General features: G+C 42.9%; 1 protein-coding gene across 1 annotated transcript in view; it reads right to left on the reverse strand.

The window, feature by feature from the left end:
• Positions 1-11,141, reverse strand: part of LOC144608557 (neural proliferation differentiation and control protein 1-like) — a 96,809-nt gene extending 85,668 nt beyond the window's left edge. Inside the window, exon 1 of the mRNA XM_078426500.1 lies at positions 10,859-11,141. Within this exon, the coding sequence (XP_078282626.1) occupies positions 10,859-10,964 (106 nt within the window). The 5' untranslated portion in view covers positions 10,965-11,141. The remainder of the gene's footprint in view (positions 1-10,858) is intronic.
• Between the last annotated feature and the right edge of the window lie 1,623 nt (positions 11,142-12,764).

Raw genomic sequence — 12,764 nt, forward strand, 5'->3', positions numbered from 1 at the left:
TTTCATTGTTGTGGATTGGATTTCAACCGAATTCTCAGAGATGAAAGGTTGGTGCATTACTGAGTTTATCATATGACCTCCACAATACCCAAGGTAAACAGCTTATTTAATCTACATAATTCTGCAATTATACAGCTGCAGTTAAAAAAAGGCTTGTCATATGACTATAATGAGCTGGATCGAGTTCAAACATGAGCAGTGTTCCGTGCCATCTGTCCTTTGTTGTTCAGCACATCATCATTATCATCATCATCATCTCTGTACTCTAACATAGAAGTCAGAAAAATACTGCAAGTCAAATGCTAACATCGCTTTCCTGACGCACGTCACTGTTCCGGTTCTGACTGGGCCGAGGAGCCAAGATACTGTTCACAACCCCCTTTCAGCTTTACATCAGCCAAGGGACAACCTCATTAATCTAAATGGAATCACCAGCTTTCTTTGAAAATAGACAATAGACAATAGGTGCTGGAGGAGGCCATTCGGCCCTTCGAGCCAGCACCGCCATTCAATGTGATCATGGCTGTTCATTCTCAATCAGTACCCCGTTCCTGCCTTCTCCCCATACCCCCTGACTCCGCTATCCTTAAGAGCTCTATCCAGCTCTCTCTTGAATGCATTCAGAGAATTGGCCTCCACTGCCTTCTAAGGCAGAGAATTCCACAGATTCACAACTCTCTGACTGAAAAAGTTTTTCCTCATCTCAGTTCTAAATGGCCTACCCCTTATTCTTAAACTGTGGCCCCTTGTTCTGGACTCCCCCAACATTGGGAACATGTTTCCTGCCTCTAACGTGTCCAACCCCTTAATAATCTTATACGTTTCGATAAGATCTCCTCTCATCCTTCTAAAAGGATAAAACTTCTGTTCACGTTAATCATTCACTTCCCGTGCATGTTATTAATTGAACGGAATATCAAAGACACACACACACACACACACACACACACACACAGATATCCGAGCAAAACAAGCTTTAGTCAAAGGCGCTACTGTGGACAGGGCCCAGGTTGCATACTGAACGGAGACCTCCACTGCCCATAGAAACTAGGTGCAGGAGGAGGCCATTCGGCCCTTTGAGCCAGCTCTGCAGCACTGCAATGGATCTAGTGGGTGCCACTGCAGGTAAGTAGTGAAATTAGCCCCGAGAATGAATCCAAGGTCAGTCAAACATGACCTAGCTCATTATTCTTCATTCATTTTCACAAATATTTTAATATTTCTAATCCCCCCCGACATGAGTATAAAGGACAGGTTATATCTCAAATCCACATAGCAATATATCCTTGCAATCAAATTCTAGGACTGTATGTACTCTTACTGTGTTTTAGAATTTTAATCTTATGAAAGCAGTTTTCAATTAAGAAACTGCAATGCCCTATATTGCATGTGTACATAATGTAGCGTTAATTCCAATGAGTGAAGGTTACATTGAGGGTGATTAAAGTGTAATGGGCTGAAAATAAGTGCTTCATTTTAGGTCTGACCTACGCAAAGGCAACTTGAAAATCTTTTGCAGCTCCTGTCACTTTCACAAAGATTCCACCACTAGACATCTTCCCCTTTCAATACTATGAAGGAACCTTAGTATATACTTTCATCTCCACAAACCACTCCTCTTCTCATGGCACTTTCTCATGCAACTGCAGGAAACATTAACCAGCTGTTTAACCTCAACCCCCACCACCGAGAGTGAACTTTCAATGAAGTTATGATTCACATGCGCTTCCTCCGGTGCTCATGAGTCTCTACTGTAATGGGGAAATTGTTATATCTACTGGGACCAGAACAATTCAATTCTTACTTGCTGCAGCTTATACAGGCTTACTAAAGCAATAAACACATAAATATATAATGGAGTTATACGGGTGGAAACAGGCCATTCTGAACAAGACGTAATGATGCAGCCCTATAGGACTTTGGTTTGGCCACATTGGGATTATTGTGCGGTTCTGGTCACCCCATTAAGATGGGGAAGCTTTGGAGAGGGTTTTCCCTGGATTAGAGGATTTCAGCCACAGGGAGATGTTGGATTGTCTTGCTTTCTGTGGGATGTCAGAGGTTGAGGGGAGACCAGATAGAAGTATATAAAATTCTGAGGGGCATAGTGTAGACAGTCAGAATATTTTTCCCAGAGTGGAAATGTCCAGCACTAGAGGACATAGCTATAAGGTGAGAGGGAGGTTTAATGGAGATACCACTCACTTGATACAACAATTTACCTAGCTACTGACACCATGGTGACATAACAGTTTATCAACATGCCTCTAAAATGAAAGAGAACCATGCTTCCCAAAAATCTCTGTTCGCTGTTATTGTTGTACAAGTGGAATCATGAATTCATTCTACGATTATTTCAGTCTGATAAATTATGAGCAAACATTAAATATATCCATATTATACAGATCAGTTATTTGTGACCTCCAACCGGACATGAAAGCCTTGCCTCAAAGCTAAAATTCTCTTCCGGATGTTTAAGTCTTTTTGTAGCCTTTTGCATCCATATTGATGTAACCTCATTTAGACCACAACTCATAATTAGTTTTATTTTGATTCTGTGCCTAATGTCACCTGACTACACCTCTAAAATATTATGGATTATTTATCTATAGGTGTTGATGTAAACTTTCAGCATCATACAAAAAGTTACATGTTTTTTTAACCATATCCACTTTTGAATTGTTTACTCTCAGCTAAACACAGGAAAGACACGGGTAACAAAAGACATTATCTCCACCCTGGAGCATTGTTTCGGATATTATTCCTTCTTCCCGAGAAGATGCTCAGGTTGAACCAGAGAGTTACAGCCTCAAACAATTAGTCCCTTAGGCTTGGCACTCCTCTATCCCCCACCAACATTGTTTGTAAATTAATTTGTGATTTTTTAGTGAACAAGTAAAAATACAGATGCATTTGGAGACAAGATTATTTCCTTTACAGATTCAACTAGATTAAAAAACAGAAATCATGCTGTCAAGTTGAGAGAGAAATATATAAAGTGTCTGGCTTCCAAGTGAAATTCATTATGTGCATAACAGCCCGAAAAGGCAAATTGGCAACTCCAGTACTAAAGGCAAACATTACATCATCTACAAGAGATTTTAAAGCACAGACAGACATTGCTGGGAAGGATCTCTCTGCTGCCTTCATTGCTTACTTAAATAGTGTCAAAGGAATTCCAACAATTATGACATCTTGCAAATGCAGGAACAAAGAGAAAATTGACATATTGTAACTTGAAGAAAACAAAATGTAAATATACAGCAGGTATGTTTCCATCTAAGAAATAGGTGCAGTGCAATCTCCTTTTTACTCAATGATATCTGGAACATGAGGTCATATGTGATAGGAGCAGTATGAGGCCATTCAGCCCATCACGTCTACACCGCCATTCAATCGTGGCTGATCTATCTCTCCCTCCTAACCCCATTCTCCTGCCTTCTCCCCATATCCCCTAACACCCGTACTAATCAAGACTTTATCTATCTCAGCCTTTAAAATATCAATTGGCGGCCTCCACAGCCTTCTGTGGCAAAGAATTCCACAGGTTCACCACCCTCTGACTAAAATGGTAATTAGGTTGGTTTTGTCTTAACTTCTACATCACCTACTCTACATTTCAAAAATCCTCTGCTCCATCAAAACAAATAAATAGCAAGATAATATTTCCAGTAAACGAAGTGAAATTGCAAAACTCCAGTAGGAAATTAGGCAAGAGGTATTGAAAGATTAGTTTAGCAGCTTAAGTACCCACTTTACAATCCCAGTATGTCCCAAACATTTCTCAGCCAGTAAAATAATCACTTTTGTAAAGTTTTTAAAAAGTGACAATTTATGTACTGCAAGGTACCACAAACAGCAATGAAATAAAATAAACACTTTGGCAGAGTCCCACAACCCCCCTTCCCTCCATCGAGCCCCACCTACTTCACCCCTCCATTTCCTCCCCCCCCCCCCCCATTACTTTCCTCCCTTGGGCTTTTCAATCCGCAACTCTTCAACCCTGTCTCACCCCTTCCTTTCTTATTTCCTGTTATTCATACAGCTATCTGCAAACTCCCTATATATTTTCTAACTCTCCCAGACAACTGGGGGAGCAAATATAATCTAAATAAACCAAAGTGACCATGTCCTTCTTATTTCTAAGTTCCACCCATCTCTTCTCACTGGACAATCCAAGGATATCCCAAGCACTGCCATGAGGTTTCCCTAATCAATTGACTTCTCCTATCAGCAGTTAATCAGCAGGACAGGCAGATAGAAGGAATGGGTGACAATTTGGGTCGAGACCCTTCTTCAGACTGAGAGTCAAGGAGAGGGAGACACAGAGATATGCACAGGTAAGGTGTGATAATGAGATCAAAGGGGACAAAGCTCAAGGAAGATGTAGCTCTATTATGCCTTAAGTATATGTTCCCGAGCTACTGGACCGACCCTTCCCTCTATCATGGCTATAATATCTCAGAACCACAAGAGGGACTGTCATTTTTGAGGATAAGATGCTAATCAGCTACCATTAGCTGGGTGTAAAGCCATAACAAGGTCAAAATGCCGTTGAAGTACTTTATGGTTCAAAAAGCCATTAAAGTGCACTCTCAAGAAGCATAGTGGTAGAGTAACATTGTGGTTAACAGAGCGGCAGCCAGCGTTTCAGCCTATTGATCCAGAAACGAGAGTCTGAATTCACACAATAGCCGTTGGCACTTCTAATTAAATAAATATAGATTTATTAAATATATATAAAATCTAGTCTCTGAAACAGTAATCAATTATAAATACCCAACTGGTTCATTAATGGGTTTCAGAAAAGGAAGGCTACTGTGCCTATACATTCTAGCTCCAGGCTCATCATTGTGGGTGATTTTTCAATGTCATCTCTGTTCAGAAGCAATTAAAGGAGGTCAGCAAGTGGTGGGATTGCCAATGGCTTCCACATACAGGTCATACGCTACAATGGAAACTAAAGAAACTGCAGATGCTGGAACCCTGAGCAAAAAAAAAGACTGCTGGTGGAACTCAGCGGGTGAGGCAGCATCTGTGGAGAGAAATGGATAGATGGTATGTTGGGTTAGAACAAATGGATAGATGGTATAGAACAAATGGATAGATGGTATGTTGGGTTAGAACATTCTTCAGAACAAAGGATTCCAATACAAAACACTATCTGTCCATTCATCTCCACGGAAGCTGCCTGACCCAGAGTTCCACCAGCAGTTAGTTCTGCTGTAATTAGTGAATTGGATATGGCGCTATCGATGAATCAGGGAACGCAGACCAAATTAGTCATAACAGGATTTAGACCAGGAGCTAAAAAGTCACTTAAGAGTTACTTTGGAACTTGGCAAGCAGAAAAAAAGCTGTTTTTTGGGAAAAAACACAATAGACAATAGACAATAGACAATAGGTGCAGGAGTAGGCCATTCAGCCCTTCGAGCCAGCACCGCCATTCAATGCGATCATGGCTGATCACTATCAATCAGTACCCCGTTCCTGCCTTCTCCCCATACCCCCTCACTCCGCTATCCTTAAGAGCTCTATCCAGCTCTCTCTTGAAAGCATCCAACGAACTGGCCTCCACTGCCTTCTGAGGCAGAGAATTCCACACCTTCACCACCCTCTGACTGAAAAAGTTTACATTAACCACTCTACAGTATTCAGACACCCATTGTTCAAGAAATGAGTGCTAGTTTCACTGCAGTGGGCCATTGGAAATTTCCAATCATTTGTTTCTATTGATACATGTGCAATGATAACATATATTTTTTAAATAACATATAGACTTTCGTACTTTTAGCTGGCAGTAACAAAATAAACCTATAACTATTTTAAAAATGCCTTTAATTTTGGAAATCCCGCAGGAAAACTAATTTTGTTGCTGCACCTGAAATTCTCTAGCTTCCAACACACATTTTTCAACTAACACAAAAAATGTTAATGCAACTTTCTGTACTACAAGATTTCTTAGAAACTCAACTTTCACCATGTAGCAGAACTACCTGAACTGCACTGCAAATGGATGAATACAAAAATGTAATGGTGAACAGGTAACCTGAGTCATCTCATCTCAAGATGGGGGGTAATGGAAAATAAATTCAAACACTTGGTTGCTTTGTAGTTAAATATTTTTTTGTTACAAATCTTGTTCTTAAGAGTAACCTATAATCAAAACGGAAATATCTGGCTCAACGAGCATAACAGGACATTTAAATTGCAGAGAGAGACCGATCACACCAGTTTGCAATGAGTCCTATAATTATAAATCAACCGTGGCCAAAAGAAATACCACTACATAACCATCTATTAAAAGTGAAGGATCTATATAGCTTATCCATCTACATTTAATGTCATGAAGTATCATGTGAAGATTAATTATTTTTTAACTCAAATATTCTTTCACCTCAATGTTCATTCATGCAAGTAAATACACATGGAATTAGTTATTTTACAACAGAGAATAATCATTCAACGGGGAAAAAGCAGGAACTGGGTACTGATTTTGGATGATCAGCCATGATCATATTGAATGATGGTGCTGGCTCGAAGGGCTGAATGACCTACTCCTGCACCTATTTTTTTATGTTTCTATGTCAATGCCCTTATTTCAATGCCCTTTAAACGATGCAACAAAGGAGCTGTTTTTCAGTGACAGGACATTGAGCCAAGTTAAATGATAAACAGTTCATCTGCACTCCTGGAAATAAGTAGAAGCAAGAATAGCCCCTTACACCAGCTCCGTCATTGTGTAAGATCATGACTGATCTTTTACCTCAGATCACTTTCTTATACTAACCCCATGTGCCTTTAGATCCTTAATATCCAAATGCCAATTCATAGATGAAATATCTAGACAGTGAAATCAGACCGTTTCCTCCAACAATGAGCAAAAACAGATACTAATGGGCGAGATATAAAACTGCATCATTAGTAGAATCCAGACACCATTACAACTGGCAACATCCAGAGGGCAAAGAAATCCTGGAAGCAATTATAAAATCTCTAGTTTAGTGAAGATGGAGGAAGGATAATTGACTAAATGGTTTATGTATGGAATAATAGCTGACACTCAAATAGTTTCTAGGCAAAAATCTAACCGAAGGATAAAATTGGAATATTCACAAGATAGAGATGAGATCACTTCCAAAGGCCAATCATTGAGGACATAAGCATGGGTGTGACAATATAAAGCATGACTGAAAGGAGTCTTATAGATAAAAACAAACAACAGAATGAATACAGGAGATTTATAGCGAGAATTGTGGCAAGTAAAAAGAACAGATGAGTCAAAGGAGTCCTTCCTTCCAAAATGCTGGAGAGCTTTCCTCCCTCAGACATCGTGTAGATTATCTGGTCGTGACTTGCTGCTTGTATGACCTTACTACTGACAAACTGCAGTCATATTTGTCAAACTAACAAGCTAAAATGCAAGCCATCTACTGTATGCAAAATGTCTTGTGACTAGCTGAAAGTCGGCATTTCAATGTTAGCTTCTATTTTTTTTAAATCATTCCATCTACAATTGCTTTCTCCCAAATGTATTGCCTAGTTTGTTTAATGCATTCCTTCCAAGTCACTATATAGAATTTAAGGCAATGTCCAGTATATTGTTTTCTCGGTCCTTGCCTGTACCTCCATCTTCTTAAATCATCGGAGATGTTGCCATTATTTAGGAAACGGGTGTTCCTCTCTTCCATTATAGATGAGGCCCTCGCATGAATTCACAACAGCTGAACATCAAACATTTGTATGTTAAATCAAAATATTTGTTAAATATCCTGTGTTATGGGCAAGCATAAATTCATATAGGACACAAGTTCCAGCCATTGTTATTCTATAAAGGTTGCATTCTTGATTTGAACAAATCAGTATGTATAAATGTTACAAACAACATATATTAATCAGATTTTTGAAAATACAATAGTTCACTAAATCATTTTCTGGTCTCCAAACATTTTATATGACAGTGCCAGACAATAATCGTACTGTTATTAATTCCCACCTTTTATAATAAATATATTTATTTAAATATAGAATGGAATTAAAAACAAATGTTTATCTTAAATTTGTAAAAACCAAGTAAAGGATTTGTATTAACTGATAAGTTAAGCATTTAAAACTTGTACTGCAGGTAGAATATGAAAAAAATATAAAGTCTTGCTTAAACAAAGTACAAGCAAGTTTTTTAAATAGCTCGGCTAATAATCCATTACTTGCAAAATGTATCGCAACACTCTCGCCACTATACATTTTTACATTTATTTTCTTAACCTGTTAAAATGCAACTTACATTCCTCTCCAAAATGTTCATTATCTAAACTGCACTCAAACTAAATGATATCCAGAGCAAAAGTAAAATTGTGCTCATCATAAAAATCATGAAGCTTTATGAACCATGACGCTTTATTAAATAAAGAGCCTGCTTTAACTTTTGATTCAGACAGATTTCTCGATGCTCACTTTTACAATTTACTCCGAATATCTCTAACAACTACGTTATTGACAGAAGATTCATCAAATATTAATTGTATTAATGCTGTACACAATTTGTGTTTGTCCAGATCAGCAAACGTTCTTGCATTAAACCCTAAAAGTACGCATTTTTGATTACTCCAGACATTATCCACATTGCAGATGCATTAAATATCGTTCCGCTGTGACCTTCACGACTTCATTTTAAGCTCTTGATAAAGGAATTTATAAATTATACTCTTTTAACATCGCTCCTGAGTAAATATTGAGTTGCATTAAATTTTTACTTTATCACGAGGAACTGCAGGTGCTGGTTGGCAAAACAAAAGAAGACACAATGTGATAGAGTAACTCAGCGGTCTGCCTTACCTCATTGATTATATAGTGTCTTTACATTTTAACTTGATCTGCTTCAGTGTTTGAATTAAGTTTTAGCGTATGCTTATAATGAATAATCTATCCATCCCTAAACCATTCTGCCCACACATACCAACTGCATAGGAAGGAACTGCAGGTGCTGGTTTACACCGAAGACAGACACAAAATGCTGGAGTGACTCAACGGGTCAGGCAGCATCTCAAGAGTCACGAGAGTGTTTTATTGTCATATGTCCCAGACAGAATAATGTCATTCTTACTTGAAGCAGCACAACACAATATGTAAACATAGTACTTTGTAAACAATATAATAAACAAGATTAAAAAGTTCAGTACAGTTCATATATATTTATATATATATACACACACACACACACAACTTTTTGCTCTCACATATGTATGTGCATGTATACATGTACATAAACACACATACAGGAGAAAAGGAACACCGATTCCTTTTCTCCAGAGATGCTGCCTGACCCGCTGAGTTACTCCAGCATCATGTGCCTATCTACACACACACTAACTGATCATTTGTTCCCGAGGTGCATCCACCATCAACTCTAGGGTCTCCCGCAGCCCCAATGCTCTGATGACAGACATTGTTTTCACAAGCGCTGATAATGGCCCGGCACTGATTATGACAGGCAGCATCTACAGAGAGAAGGAATGGGTGACGTTTCAGATCGACACCCTTCTTCAGACTGAGAGTGTAAAAACGACTGGTGAAAGCAGAGGAAATGTGTAGGGAGGAACTGCAGATGCTGGTTTACACCGTAGATACAAAAAGCTGGAGTTACTCAACGGGTCAGATCAAAGTAGATGATCTTCAAGGAAATGTAGAATGGTTCACTGTTGGCTGAAGGGAGGTGACAAGGAGGCATAATGGCCCAGGTACCTGAACACCGCCAGTTACTGTGTGAAGCCACCACCGCAGCCAGCGGCCCAGACCCACAGACCGAAGACACAAAATGTTGGAGTAACACAACGGGACAGTCAGCATCTCTGGAGAAAAGGAATGGGTGACGTTTCGGGTGGAGACCCTTCTTCGTCTGCTCCACAGACACAGACCCACACACCCCCACCCCCACACACACACCCCCACGCACACACACACCCACACACCCCCACACACACCCCCACCCCCACACACACCCACACACACACAGACCCACACACACAGACCCACACACACAGACCCACACACACACAGACCCTCACAGACCCCCACCCACACAGACCCCCACACAGACAGACCCCCACCCACACACAGACCCCCACACACACCCACACACCCCCACACAGACCCCCCCCCCCACAGACCCCCCCACACACATACACCCCACACAGACACACCCACAGACACAGACCCTCCCCTCACACAGACCCCCCCTCCCCACACAGAGCCCCCCCCCACACACGCACCCCACAGACCCCCCCCCCACACACACGCACCCCACACAGACACACCCAGACAGACCCTCCCCTCACAGACCCCCCCCCCCACACGCACCCCACCCAGACACACAGACCCCCCCCCCCCACACGCACCCCACACAGACACACAGACCCCCCCCCCCACACGCACCCCACACAGACACACAGACCCCCCCCCCCACACACACAGACCCCCCCCCCACACACACAGACCCCCCCCCACACACGCACCCCACACAGACACACAGACCCCCCCACACACACAGACCCCCCCACACACACAGACCCCCCCCCCCACACACAGACCCCCACACAGACCCCCACACTCCTACACCCAGACCCCCCCACACACACAGACCCCCCCCCCCCCACACACACAGACCCCCCCCCCCCCCACACACAGACCCCCACACAGACCCCCACACTCCTACACCCAGACCCCCCCACACACACAGACCCCCCCCCCCACACACAGACCCCCACACACACACAGACCCCCACACACACACAGACCCCCCCCCCCACACACAGACCCCCCCCCCCACACACACACACACAGACCCACCCAGGCCTCTTACCTGCCGGCCGCAGCTGCAGCACCGACGCTGCGAGCAGGACGACGACGACGACCCTGAGCGGGCGGCTGCCGGGCCCCAGCGGCGCGGTTCCCCACGGGACTCCCATCCTCACCACGGCGGCATGGTGCAGGTTGCGGCGGCAGGTAGTGAAGGAGCTCGGTGTGGTGCGCGCTCTCTCTCCGTCCCTGTCTCTATCCCGATCCCAGGCGAGTCCGCTCTCGCTCTCGCTCCACCTCCACCACTGGCGCCGCGTCGCCACGCAACCGGGCCAGGCCCCTCACGCCGGCCACGCACCCGCGTCACCGCCGTACGTCATCGCGCAGCGTGCGTCAGGTGGTCGCGGCGGTGCGGTGAAGGCCTTGGCCGATAGATGGCGCCTGACCCAAGCTCAGGTCGGCTGAGTGCAATCAATGCCAGCACAATGAAATAGGTCAATGGCAGCACAATGAAATAGGTGCTGGCTTACCAACCACCTCAACCCAAGCTGGGTACATTCAATGGCAGCACAATGAAATAGGTCAATGGCAGCACAATGAAATAGGTGCTGGCTTACCAAACCTTCAGTATCTCAACCCAAGCTGGGTGCAATCAATGGAGATGCTGGCTTACCACCTCAACCCAAGCTCAGTACATTCAATGGCAGCACAATGAAATAGATGCTGGCTTACCAACCACCTCAACCCAAGCTGAGTGCAATCAATGGAGATGCTGGCTTACCACCTCAACCCAAGCTGGGTACATTCAATGGCAGCACAATGAAATAGGTCAATGGCAGCACAATGAAATAGGTGCTGACTTACCAAACCTTCAGTACCTCAACCCAAGCTGGGTGCAATCAATAGAGATGCTGGCTTACCAACCCTTCAGTATCTCAACCCAAACTGAGTGCAATCAATGGCAGCACAATGAAATAGATGCTGGCTTACTAATCCTTCAGTATCTCAACCCAAGCTCAGTACATTCAATGGCAGCACAAGGAAATAGGTCAATGGCAGCACAATAAAATAGATGCTGGCTTACCAACCCTTCAGTATCTCAACCCAAGCTGAGTACAATCAATGGTGGTGCAAGGAAATAGATGCTGATGGAAATACCAACCCTTCAGCTCTCTCAACCCAAGCTAAAGTAGGGTGAGTGCAATGAAAGGTGGCACAAGAAACTAACAACTGGCTTACCAAACCTTGAGTTCAAGCCAAGCTAAGATAGGGTGAGTGCAATCAATGGTGGTGCAAGGAACTAAACGCTGCTTTACCAAACCTTGAGCTATCCCAACCTAAGCTGACATATGGTGGGTGCACAAAGAACTAGATGCTGGTTTACCAATCCTTGAACAATCCCAACCAAAACTAAGGTTGGATGAGTGCAATTAATGGTGGCACAAGGAACTAAAAGCTAGTTTACCAAACCTTGAGTTGGATCAACCCAAGCTTATGTTGGGTGGGTGTAATGAAAGTTACACAAGGAATTAGATGCTGGTTTTCCAATGTTTGAGCTATCTCAGCCCAAACTGAGTGCAATCAATGGTGGTGCAAGGAAATAGATGCTGGTTTACTAAAACTAGAGCCAATTCAACCCAAGCTGAGGTAGGCCGAGTACCATGAATGGTCGCACAAGAACTAAATGATGGCTTACCAAAGTTTGAGTTATCTCAAGCCAGGCTGAAGAAAGGTCTCGACCCGATACGTCACCCATTCCTTCTCTCTAGAGTTACTCCAGCTTTTTGTGTCCATCTTGAGTGTAATGAATAGCGGTTCAAGGAAATAGATGCTGATTTACCAAAGCTTGATCTATCTTAAGCCAAGGTAAGGTTGGGTAAGTGTAATTAATGGTGACACAAGAACCAAATGCTGGATTACCAAAGTCTGAGCTGCCCCAAGCCAGGCTGAGTGCAATGAGTGGTGGCACG

Source organism: Rhinoraja longicauda, chromosome 31 (assembly GCF_053455715.1).
Source record: "Rhinoraja longicauda isolate Sanriku21f chromosome 31, sRhiLon1.1, whole genome shotgun sequence".
In the NCBI taxonomy this organism is placed as follows: Eukaryota; Metazoa; Chordata; class Chondrichthyes; order Rajiformes; family Arhynchobatidae; genus Rhinoraja; species Rhinoraja longicauda.